The sequence below is a fragment of the Cynara cardunculus genome (genome assembly GCF_001531365.2).
Source record: "Cynara cardunculus var. scolymus isolate 2C chromosome LG 8, CcrdV1, whole genome shotgun sequence".
Lineage (NCBI taxonomy): Eukaryota > Viridiplantae > Streptophyta > Magnoliopsida > Asterales > Asteraceae > Cynara > Cynara cardunculus.
This window is the reverse complement of record NC_037535.1, coordinates 19,104,309-19,116,763: the sequence shown is the minus strand read 5'-3', so window position 1 is coordinate 19,116,763 and position 12,455 is coordinate 19,104,309. Positions and strand designations below refer to the sequence as shown.

The 12,455-nt window shown below is 37.2% G+C and overlaps 2 protein-coding genes across 2 annotated transcripts; one reads left to right on the top strand and one right to left on the bottom strand.

Moving 5' to 3' along the window:
- The first annotated feature begins 639 nt into the window (after positions 1-639).
- Positions 640-4,019, top strand: LOC112516930 (ubiquinol oxidase 2, mitochondrial). The gene is made up of 4 exons (XM_025124186.1): positions 640-1,107; positions 1,285-1,413; positions 2,618-3,106; positions 3,692-4,019. Exons 1-4 carry the CDS (start codon positions 754-756, stop codon positions 3,749-3,751), a joined length of 1,032 nt encoding a protein of 343 aa, XP_024979954.1. The 5' UTR covers positions 640-753; the 3' UTR covers positions 3,752-4,019.
- A 3,034-nt stretch (positions 4,020-7,053) lies between these two features.
- On the bottom strand, positions 7,054-11,075 carry LOC112516915 (probable E3 ubiquitin-protein ligase RHC1A). The gene is made up of 2 exons (XM_025124165.1): positions 10,962-11,075; positions 7,054-8,216 (listed from the first exon to the last, which is right to left on the bottom strand). Exon 2 carries the CDS (start codon positions 8,166-8,168, stop codon positions 7,338-7,340), a length of 831 nt encoding a protein of 276 aa, XP_024979933.1. The 5' UTR covers positions 8,169-8,216; positions 10,962-11,075; the 3' UTR covers positions 7,054-7,337.
- Positions 11,076-12,455: the final 1,380 nt, after the last annotated feature.

The window sequence follows — 12,455 nt, the reverse complement described above, 5'->3', positions numbered from 1 at the left end:
AAAATATATTATAAAAGTTGAAAGGTTAAAACTAAAAAATATTAAAGGATTAAAATTAAAAAATAAAATAAATTGGATTTTGTATTTTTTTTTATTAACTTGGATATACAACTCACTATGTGAGTCGGTTAATTCCAGGATGACCACCTGCTTTGCAGATAGTTCGGAATCACCGCATTTGAACTTCCGTGATTACAAGGAGATTTTTATTCCTTTTTGGATTTGAACTTGGGACCTCCTGATATTTTTGATTTTTGATGTCAAATTCAAACCAATCAGATACCATCTTATGATTGATTTTATATATTTTATTGTTTTATATAGGAGGAGTATATAAAAAGTAGGAGAGAAATGGTGGGTTTGGGATATGAATAAGCCTTAAAAAAATGAATTTCTTATTCAATATTCAAAGTGACCAAGATTTGGAAGTGAGAAGTTAACGTATGAACATCTCGCCACGTGTAGTCTCCAAGAACCAAGTAGATATTCAAAGACCACGCATCAATGAACTGTACCGTACAAACGGATATGCGTGGGGTGCCTCTTATACCGTGGACCGACGCAACACCATAACTGAACTATTATTTGTAACAGACACACGTCAGAACAATATATGAGGGTTATAATATAGTTATTCCACGTCTGGGGTCAGTTTCTTCCACCGCCAGAAACTGGTATTGTGTAGAACGATCCATAACTAAATCAACGTTCATCAAATCCAACCTAATTCCCGTGCTATTTCGATCTTCCACGATGAATAGATTAGTTGTCAGGTCGGTTTTGAGTAGGTGTTTGATCAACAACGGCCGGAATTTTAACATGTTGCAGTCGCCGGAGTTGGCGGCAGCAGTCGTATCGAATTTGAGGCTGTATAGTCAGACTCAGACGGTAATCGATAGGGATCATGATTTTGGAAGCTTTAGATGGAGGAGAATGATGAGCTCTGCTGCGGAACCAGCGTCGAAGGCGCCGTCGGTGAAGCAGAAGGAAGCGGGAGCTGAGAAAAAGGAAGGCGGAGGTCAGGTTGTGCCTTCGAGTTATTGGGGAATTTCGAGATCTAAGGTTACCAGGGAGGATGGTACTGAGTGGCCTTGGAACTGTTTCATGGTACCTAATTCGCTCTTGCTTACTTTGATATTTGTTTTTAACGTGATCACCGTTGCTTGCTTATAAATCTTCGTATGCAGATTGAGATTGTGCATTTCAGGGTGGACATTTTCATTTTGTTTCTGGAATTTATTCAGGCTTCTGATTGCATCTCTCTTTCTTTCTCTTGTTTTGTAGCCATGGGATTCTTATCAATCAGACTTGTCAATAGATCTCAGTAAGCATCATGTACCCAAGAATTTTGTTGATAGATTTGCTTTCAGAACAGTGAAACTGATGAGAATTCCAACGGATTTATTTTTCAAGGTATCTATCTTCCTAATCCAATGCTTATGCTTATTCCTGCCATTAATTATATTCAGGCCCGTGTCGGAGGGTGTACCAATGTGAGATTTAGAAAGGGCCTCGAGATTTTGTTGCGGCCCAATTATATATATTTGTAGCTTTTACTTGATCATATATATGTTAACTTCTGACCCATGCTTTAGGTGATCCCTTCAGCCCAATTGGGCAATTGGACTGTGTTCAACCGTGAGCTTATTCAAATCAATCTTTCATTAAAAGTTTATTTTTTCTCTCATACACATGCACAACCTTCTACTCCTATCCAACTTTCTGCTTTGTTTCATAAAAAAAGGTATATTCCGCTTGCTGAAGTCTGACTATAGGCACATACACTTGAGGCATGGTGAGTAATATCCGAGGTTGCTATCTGGCCTTGTAGTCTGACATTTTCCCAAGGAGTTTGTCTGAATGAACCATCAAGTTAATTACTCGAGCTACTGTTGGTATGGTTAATATGAATGTATCCTTCGGGAGTTAATGGGATCATACACTGGTAAAACGTTCTTGAGGTCAGTTAAAATACAATTTCATATTCGGGTAATTTGTTGTGATCTTAATTTGTCAATATTTCAATCATGATTCCATGAAACAAAATCGACTATATGAAACATCTGTGAATTAGTTAGAGAGTACAAACTTAATTTCTTGCTGCAAATTAGGATAAAAGTATATGCACCCCTCTTTATGTCAAACTCGAGTCAAATCCTGCATTGAAAATGTATAAATTAAGTTTTGATGTTGATATGTGTGAGAAGAAATTAATAGGTAATGGTGTATTTAGCCTACCCCTAAGAGTATATAACAACACCATGTGAATCATGTCCATGTAAAATTGTCACCCACTTGCCAAGTTAAAAAATAGAAATCCTAGCCCTCAGGGGGAACGATGGTGATTTGCCCCCAACCCGGTGGGGAACCCGGATCACCCGACCCGACCGGGGACGAGGATTTACCGCTAAATACAGGTCCGAGGCCGGGGCCGGGATCCACAGTAGACTCAAACCGGGGTTGGGGCTGGGGCCGGGGCCAGGGATCCCAATAGACTCAAACTAACGGATATTCTTCAAGAACCAAGTAGATATTCAAAGACATTGATTCAAGTTTAAAATGTTTAAAACGAGAATGTTGGTCATTGATTCATGTTTAAAATGTTGTTATGTTTCAGAGGCGATATGGGTGCCGTGCGATGATGCTTGAAACTGTAGCTGCCGTTCCCGGCATGGTGGGTGGTATGCTGCTGCACTTGAGATCTCTGCGTAAGTTCCAGCAAAGCGGCGGTTGGATCAAGGCGTTGCTTGAAGAAGCCGAGAATGAGAGGATGCACCTCATGACAATGGTAGAGCTTGTGCAACCCAAATGGTATGAACGGTTTCTGGTTCTAACGGTCCAGGGAATCTTCTTCAACCTGTTCTTCGTTGTATACATTTTATCCCCAAAACTGGCGCACAGAATTGTCGGGTATCTTGAAGAAGAGGCGATACATTCATACACTGAGTTCCTCAAGGACATTGAGAGCGGTGCAATTGAAAATGTTGCGGCTCCTGCTATCGCTATTGACTATTGGAGGCTGCCAAAAAATTCAACCTTGAAGGATGTCATAACCGTTATCCGAGCTGATGAAGCTCATCATCGAGATGTCAACCATTTTGCTTCCGTAAGTCCGATACCACCATTTTGATATAATATTGCAAACATGAATATCGAGATTGTTAGAATACATATGTGGAATGAAGGTCTTAACATATGTTGAGGAGAAATTGTCCAAGTCTACTTGATATGGGACTCTAGCAAAGATGTCGATCCTGAATTGTCCCAATGGATAGGAGGTGGAGTTTCCACAACGAAGTCGGTTATAATCCTACATCAACCTCGTTGAATTACCCTATAAAAGAGCTCTTAAAAAGAGGAGGAGGTTACAACATTTATCTAGTAGGATTGATTCACATCTAGCCAATATGGGAATCTATACAGGCACAGCATGTTTGAGTTCTTAGAGCAGTAAAACTTAGCTCTGATACCATATGAGAACATGTAGACGCCGAATAGGTTAAGAGTGGAGACAAGGAAAGTTCCAACATATATTGACGAGAAAATTATTCGAGTCACCACTCACCCTATATTTGAACACCTCTCCATGAAGGTTGTGGGACCAATACAGTAGGGGCGTTATGGAGGGTAGTGCAAAACCCATTTTATTTCACAACATGAGCATTTAATTGATGGTTTGTTATTGTTGCAGGACATTCATTTCCAGGGTAAGGAATTAAGAGAGGCTCCAGCACCTATCGGTTACCATTGAATCCTCCATTCTCATATACAAGTAAATGTCTCATCATTCGTGAAGGATTCAAAGTGTTCCTAGCCTATCCGTTTTTGGTCAAACAAACAAGCATTTGTACAGTAATTTGAACTCGTATTCTAGTTCCGTTTAGTATGGTTATGATGGTTACGGACTATCTTGATTAGAAGAAATTACCTTCTCGTCAATAGTTTGTAACTTACGAGATAAAATAATCTACGTTGTTTTGAAAATCAGTTTCAACGAACGTTTTATTGATTATTAAGTTTGGAGGTTGTCTATGAAGTTGCTGCACAACTTCAATGCGACTTGGAAGGTCGCCAATGTGAAGTCGTCCGGTATGGGTCGAACAGCAAGGTGACTTGTGGAGTTGCTTACGATTTTATTGCTTTATCTAGTTCATTTTGTTGGTTGCTTCATACACATTCACACAGCTTTTCCCTCAAATCACCATTGATGAGTTTTAGACCTTTTGACTTTCGTCTTAAATGTACAAGAGATCACCAACATGGATAATAGTTGAAAATTTGATTCGCTCTCGATGATAAAAATAGTTGATAAAGATTAAGATATTTAATATTAATTTTTTGGTTGATAATGAATTAGTAAGGGATTGTTTGGCAGTTGCTGAATGGTTTGATGCAAAATGATTAAGATGCTTTCATGATATAGTGCAAAATGAAATATAATTGTTTGGTAATTATTTACAATGAAATCAGGGCACTTAATGGTTAAGGGAGGCTTATGATACAAAATCATTCAGAGTGTTTTAGAACCATTAAAAGGCAGACTTTTTTTTGCCAAACAAGATTCACCTCTTAATGATTCAAATGTTGTCTCTTAATTACAACAACAACCCCTAACACTCCAAACATTACAACATATTGATATAAGCAAAAATTATGCTTTCTATCAAAGATGGTCCATGGGACCGTTTATCGAACATTTATCCACGTAAGCACATTTCCGGTTACTAAGCATGGTAGGACCGTAGGATCATGAATCCTATCCAGTAAGATGCAAGGCAAGGACTGACAATCTTATCCGTTAAGTGAAGGTAGTGATTATTGCCTAGTTAGCGTTTGGCGGGTAAGTACCAACAATCTCAAATGTGCCGTTTTGGTGGCCATGAATCTTACCGAGTAAAGTAAGTGAGAGCAACGACTCTCATCGGTCCTTGCCATGATTCCTATCGGGTAAGTTTTCCGGTCATTTCCATGCTCAACCGGTAAGGTAAGTCATATCGGTAATGCTTACTGATACGTGATAAATGGCCCTTAAACATACTGATAAAAAATTATTGTTGGTGACTTTAAAAACACTTAAAAAAACTTGTGCTTCGTGTTCCAGTTACAAAATTCTAAAAGGACATGACGAGTACGAGCCAACATAGGGTTCTGCCCTGTTTCTGTATTTTGATTTTTATTTTGGTTTCAATTTTGCTTTGAAGTGTTGTTGTGGCCAACAAATGAAGGGATAGCTATTTTGAAATTTGACCTTTTCTTATATTTTTGTGATACCGAGTCAACCGATGGTGGTGAAACAATATGCCATATTGGTGTTGGGTGGTTAATAGAGTAAATTACAACTTATGCCCCTATGGTTTGCTTAGAATCTCGATATGGTCCCTCTTCCGAAATAAGTATACCAAACATTCATATGGTTTGCATTTCATTACGAGCTTGTCCCTGACACTAACACCGATGGGTTAACTCACGAGTATAAATCATTTTTCGTTTTGTCTCATTTTAAATTAATAATTAAAAAGATTATATATTATATTAATATGTATATATATATACACACAAAACCAAATGCCGGTCACCACTCCTCCGGCCTCTCCTACATCGAAGCACCCTCACACCATGTACCTTCCTTTCTGAAACTCTCCTGCAACCCATCACCCCGCCAAACATCCTTCTCCGTCCAACCACAAGGACCTACGGTGTAATTTACTAAGAAGCCGTTTACCTAAATGCTTACCCGGTAAGTGTTTAACATTAGGAGTCTAACTCTATAATTTATTTTATTGGGTAAGATTATAGTACATCAAAACGTATTTTATAGAACAATTTACCTGGTAGGTGCTTACCCAGGTAAGAGTCTATCACTCTCACTTACCGGGTAAAACTCTTCATCCTTATCACCGCTCTTGCCGGGTAAGATTTTTGGCCCTTGCCATGTTCATCCGGTGAGGAAAATTACCCGGTAAGTACTTACCGGGTAAGCGTTTAGTAAACGACCCCTAAATATTATATGATATCATTGCTAATAATAATAATAATTTATATCGGCATGTTCTAACAAAACGGCAACAAAAGCATGTACTACTTGGTCGACTTTAATTTCGGTTCAAACGGTGCAAGAGCTGTTTCTCTTGTCTGCTGCATCAAAACCAAATCACAAGCTCCAGTTTCAGAAAGGATGTGTCCCTATTGCAATACATCTAAGTTACTACGAGTAACTGCGAATAATGGATCCAATTGATAAGCCTGAAACTGCGACAAGAAAGCTCAAAGGAACAAACTCTACGATTTTCCAAACCATTTGATTTCCAATATATAATACTGTTTTCCCCTAACAAGTCAAAACACCTGATAAACCATACCAAACCAAATGAACATGGTATGGTCTGAAGAAGATAGAATGTAGGGAGTAAGATTGAAACCAAATGAAGATGGTAAATCCCACGATGTATTATTTTGTTCTTCACACTAATTTATATGCATTTCATTCCTACATTAGCTTGAATGTAGAGAGTAAGATTTAGAGATGCCAAGGCTGTAAATATCTCCACTCCTCATAAAAGTCATTTTCTAGGAAAACGAGCAACTTCTTTTACTTATTCAAAAAAAAAGGGCATTTTCTGAGAAGGGAACAAAACAGAGAATTGTTGCAACATCTCCGTGTTCCACATGTACTGATTCAGAGATGAACAAGACATTTGATGCTACTTGTGTTGATGGCAATGGCATATTTCATAATGCACGGTGTAAAAATTGATAAAACCAAGAAACCAAACCGACCCAAAAAGGAACCAACTTTTTTTAAACTTGAACATTATAGTTTCCAAATCAAAAAACCACCTCAAGTTCAGGTTCGGTTTAGAACCAGAATCAGTTCTAAATGAGAATCAAAACTTTTAGATTTATCCAGTTTTCGGCCCTCAATACAGTGATGAAACCAAAATATAAAGTACAGCTGCATAACAAGGTATATTAGCTCATAAGCACCACTAACGAAAGAAAAATGCCAATTCATAATGTCCAGATAGTTATCCATAAGATAACCTAAAAGACTCGGGTTCAAATCCACACTTGGGTAATCAATTGATTTTGGACTTCTAGATCCAGAAAAGAAAATGTTTATGACCATGTACATGGGATATATATATATATATATATATATATATATGATTTTACCATTATATATATAGCAACATACAGATAATAAAAACCCAAACCAACTTCCAGAATTAAATTTTTTATGATAGGCAACAGATTAGCACAGATGCATAAACAACTACAGTAAAAAGCAGATAGAAAGTTGCCCATAGTAATTATACTCGTTGCTTACTTGTTTTGATTCAGGAGCGAAAAGGCCATAAAAACGATAACGGGTTCCTCCTTCCCCGACTATGGCCACCATTCTCCTCACTACCACCATCACTGCGACTGCTGCTTCCCCTACTTGTGCCCTGAGCAGGGAGTTCCAGCCGACATACAGGGCAGGAATTGTGCTGAACCAACCATGGCTCGATGCAACCAGAATGGTAGATATGGTTGCACGGCATTTGCCGAGCCTCAGATCCCAACTCAAACTTATCTTTACAAACTGGGCAGTGAGAATCAGTGTTAAGGTGTCTATTTGTGATCCTAATAGTGGGCATAGAATCAATTGCGGATCGGGTTGCTGGTGGTGGGCCCTCTCTGCTATCGTTCACCGTGAGTTGTTCAATCAGTTCCTGTAACCCAGGACCCATAAAGATGTTACTGACGTTAGACCGCCTTGGACCGGGTGGTGCTCCATTAAAAAAGAATTCAAATCTATCATTGGCAGACATCCGAGCCGGAGCTTGACCATCAAATATGAACCATGGAACGACACCGTGTTCAGGGACCAGCCCAGATCTCCTTCTAATATCAAAGTTTGGGTTTCTTCCAGCCATTCTCTGTCGGATTAACTCGGCAAAAGCATCCATGATTCTGTTTCTGGGGTCTGGGAATGGTTCCATGAACCCATAATCAGAAGCCCCGTGTGCATGAGTAAGCCCAATATCGTGTTGTCCAGCCTCAATCACCTCGCTCAGTTCTTGCACAAATTCTCCAGAACAATATGGGCAAACTGGATTACGACCCCGAATCCGGACTGGTTGCTGACACTGGTAACACCAATGTGTATTGCCACCACTCGACATTGCTAGTCAGTGACGAGGGGGTTTCACAGACCCAAAGACCAAAAGTATCTGAATTCAAAGAACAAGGATAAGATGGGAGCTCAATTTTTTTGTTAATAAAAATTTCCAAGTATTACTCAGATGAATCAATAGAACCTTGACACTTGGTTTTCATGTATATGAAGAAGAAAGCTACCATGAGGCAAAGTATTGGGGAGACCTATGTTGCACTTTTGGCCTAGACTAATTTATGTGAATAACATAAGTAAGAGAGAACTTGTTGAATGACAGGTTCAGTTTCACCTATGGTTGTTTTTGGACATAGGTTAGTCAATTGATTTGTAATGTTTTACAAAAAAGGCACATATCCAGAAGTTATGAAAAGTAAGATTCGGCACCTATCTGGAACAGAGGGAATACCCTATGTCTGAAAATATTCTTTTAGCGATTTGACAGATATGGCTAGAAACACTTTTCTAATTAGCCGATGCTCAACGCATATCCTCTAGATAACCGATAAGGGTAACATCTATATACCTAATATAACAATCATATTTAATTAGAAGTAGAATAAAAACAACTTATTATTCACTTGGACATACATCAGGAAATTCTCGCAAGAAGGAGAAGAAGAGAACATGCCAGGGCTTAAAGCATATATGGTTGAAGAACATGAAAAGACTGATAAGAGTAATTATCTTTATGCCTAAGGCAAGAATCATTAAATGATTATAAATAACATAAAACATACATTATTCACTCAGCCAATCTTCAAATGAAGTAATCCCCAAAAAGAAGAAATGCTTAAAGCAGCTCAAGGAAAAGAAGATGAAAAACAACCATTAAAAATGATATATTTACATCCAGCACATGGATCATATAGAGCTTGAATTAAAATCAAGTGTCATCCACTCAACCAAAATTTTAGTCATACATAATATCTTGGTGCCGCTTACTTAAAGAGGAGAAGGAGAACAATGAATAAACATTGCCAAACAAGGTGAATATGAAGACCACCGATCTGAAAATTTATCTACAGAAGACATAAAAGAATATCTGACAGAAAGAAGAGAAAAGAATGATAATCAACTAAAGGTAGGCATAAAACTTAGCAACAAGATGACAGCCAACAAGATGACAGCCAACAAGAATGATGCGATGTATGGTCAAAGGCCCTTCTTCCATGATTCATGTGTCTTTGTTATTGAATAAGACAAGAACAGGTAAGTATGACAAAATTGAAAGATAAAAAGTCATCCCCTTGTCTTAAGCTTTAAAAAGAGAAAATTCGAGTCCTGTCCTCCGAAAGTTTACTTCTCAAACACTAGAAGAAAGAAAAAAAATATAAAAGAGAAGAACACTAGATTATTATGATTACATAACCACCCTTACGCAAAGCCTTTTCTTTCACAAAGTAAGGATAAGTTTTTACTTCTGACCTTTACTTTTCTTCCCCACTTGCAAACAAAATAAAAGAAAGGAATATAACTTTCTGTCATAAACCCATGTAAAAGAGAGAAGAAAGCTTAAAATTCCTTTCATTAGTTTTCTTTTGGGTTAATTGCATCAAAATGTAACGTATTTTGTTCCGGTTACTATTTTGGGAACCAACTTCCAGAAGCTCAATTACTGTATCTAAAGACAACTTAAACAAGAAAGTTTAATAATTTTTTTCAACAATGATTCTTGGTTCACAAAGTTATGACATGTTCCCTTTTTGTTCCCAATGTTATAATATGTTCTCTTAATTGCATCAAAGACATAACAGATTCCCCAAAATTGAGTTTTTGAAATTAGGTTCCCCAAAATAAAAAGCAAAGCAAAGTACGTTCATACAAGTTTGTCCTTTACTTTTTTTGCTTAACTTATATAATTCAGATGTATGTTCGCCTTGAGCACATTTGTTCATTAAAAGAATGTATACATAACTCTGATTTCTTCTGCCACATCATACAAAAGCACATTTCCATCATACATTTGTTCCAACTAATTGTGAACTCTTGTCAACCAAATTAACATTAGTGTTATTTTTAGCCTGTTGGCAGTGTACGACGATTTGAGATAAAACAAACTCTAAACATAGCAACCTATCAAGTGTTATCCACCATGAATATACCGTATATTCACGAGGATAAACAATATCTGAAACAGACACAATATACACAACTGTACTTAAGATAAGAAAGTATTAAAATCCCTTCATCAGACAACAACGAATAAATTTTATTTCCTTACCAAAAATAAGTATCATGTTTAGCGACACAATGTGTTAAAGTGGCCTCTCATAACTGCATGTGTCCTTACTCTTCAAAAAAATTGCTAGAGGATTCACATTTCATAATACATGAATTTAATCGATACATCCAGTTTAACTACAGACCAAATTTCAGATGGAAGTTAACATATAAAACTGCCGGACTCTGATTTTATACAACACAAGCACAATTTTTCCCTGCAGAAATATGATAGGTTTTGTAGAAAAGTCAACTACGAAAATGATTCAGAATAATTCATATAGCAATACTTCAGAGCAGATTTGACATCGAATTCAGATTTCCGATGACAGAACCATGGAAACAAAAACACACAATCACATCCATACATCAGAAATAAACACAAAATCACAACAAATTTCTTAATCTCACAAACCTAAATTTCACTAGAGAATCTTCAGATCCGTATATACCAGTCAACAATCTCTAACAAACATAACAATTATACGACAGAAAAGACAATCAATCCGGATAGAAAAGAAAAACCTGATAATTGGAGGCTCGACAGATACCAAAATAAATCAAAGAGAATCTGACGTACCTAGATGATGATGACGACGATGTTCATGGCGGTGAAGACTTGAATTGGGCGAAGGTCACAGAGTGGATGAATGAGTCGACGTAGACAAGGAATATGTTTGACTGAAAATAATTCTGCGGTCTCCAAAAGCTCCGATAAGGATCGTTTTGGGCGGGTCGGACCTACAACCCTCCAACTTGTCGTGTGAAACCCATTGGAAGGGGTATCGCATGCCCAAAAAAATCATAAACCTAAAAAGATTAAAAGAATAATTTTATATGAGGAATCATTACAGCATCGTTATCCAGTTGTTTATCCGGTAAGTGTTTATTGATAGGAGTCAACACTATAATTTATTTTGGTACGTAAGAATTTAGTACATCAAAACATATCGAATACAACAATTTACTAGATAAACGTTTACCAGAGTCATCATCATCACTTACCAGAAAGACTCTCTGTCATTCCCATCGCTCTTACCCGGTAAGATTCTTAGCCCTTACTCATGTTCATTCAATGAGAAAATTTATCCGATATGCATAAAGCATTTGCCAAGTAAGTGTTTAGTAAACGGCCCCTAAATTTAATTGAGACATAGTTCTTTTTTTTTTGGGTGTGAAGCGCTAGAGATGATATTTTCATTTCATACGGTTCCTCAAACGTCATAAATAAATCTGTACCAATTAATTATAATTGATATATATAATTTTATATAATGTATCAGTCAATTGTATTTGATATCGATTTAATTGGTACATCTTTTTGGTTTGTATATGTTGTTATTGGCTTAGAGGGTGAGTTTCCGTACAGAACATAGTAATCGAACTTGCCTCATGGTTCACCTAGGAATCCGACAACAAGATCTCATGCCTTCTCGAAAACTGGGAGACTAGGAGGCTATTCTGATAAAAGACTCCCACAAATATGAAAACTTGTAATTTTCAAATTTTAAGTTTACAGCACCTCCAAAACCATCTTCGATCGTGGACCACCATTGTTCATTGTCCATTGCCACCACCACTACCACCGTTAGTCACCTCTATTTTCTCTTCTATTACAACTTCTTCCACCATCTCCTTCATAACTACCGTCAACCACCGACCACCACCGTTCATCTCCACCACCATTACCATCATGGGTCACCTCACCTTCACCATCAGCTACCACTACCATCGTCGGCCACCACCATTACCACTATCTACCATATTTACGTCCTTCACAACCACCGACCACCACTGTCCATCTCCACCACTACTAGTATTGTCGGCCACCACCACCTTAATCAATTGATAAGGATATTTTAAATCAAATAAAACATAATTTCTTATTTCTACGTTAATGGGGTTGTTTCAAACTATCATCAGTTATATTAAATTTTTCATTCAAATTTGGTATTATAATATATGTATGTATTTATGTATATGAAATATATGTAAAAATATTTATAAATTATATTATTTACTTTATTTGTGTTAATTACAACTAATGTATGGTATATAAAACCATCAAATAAGT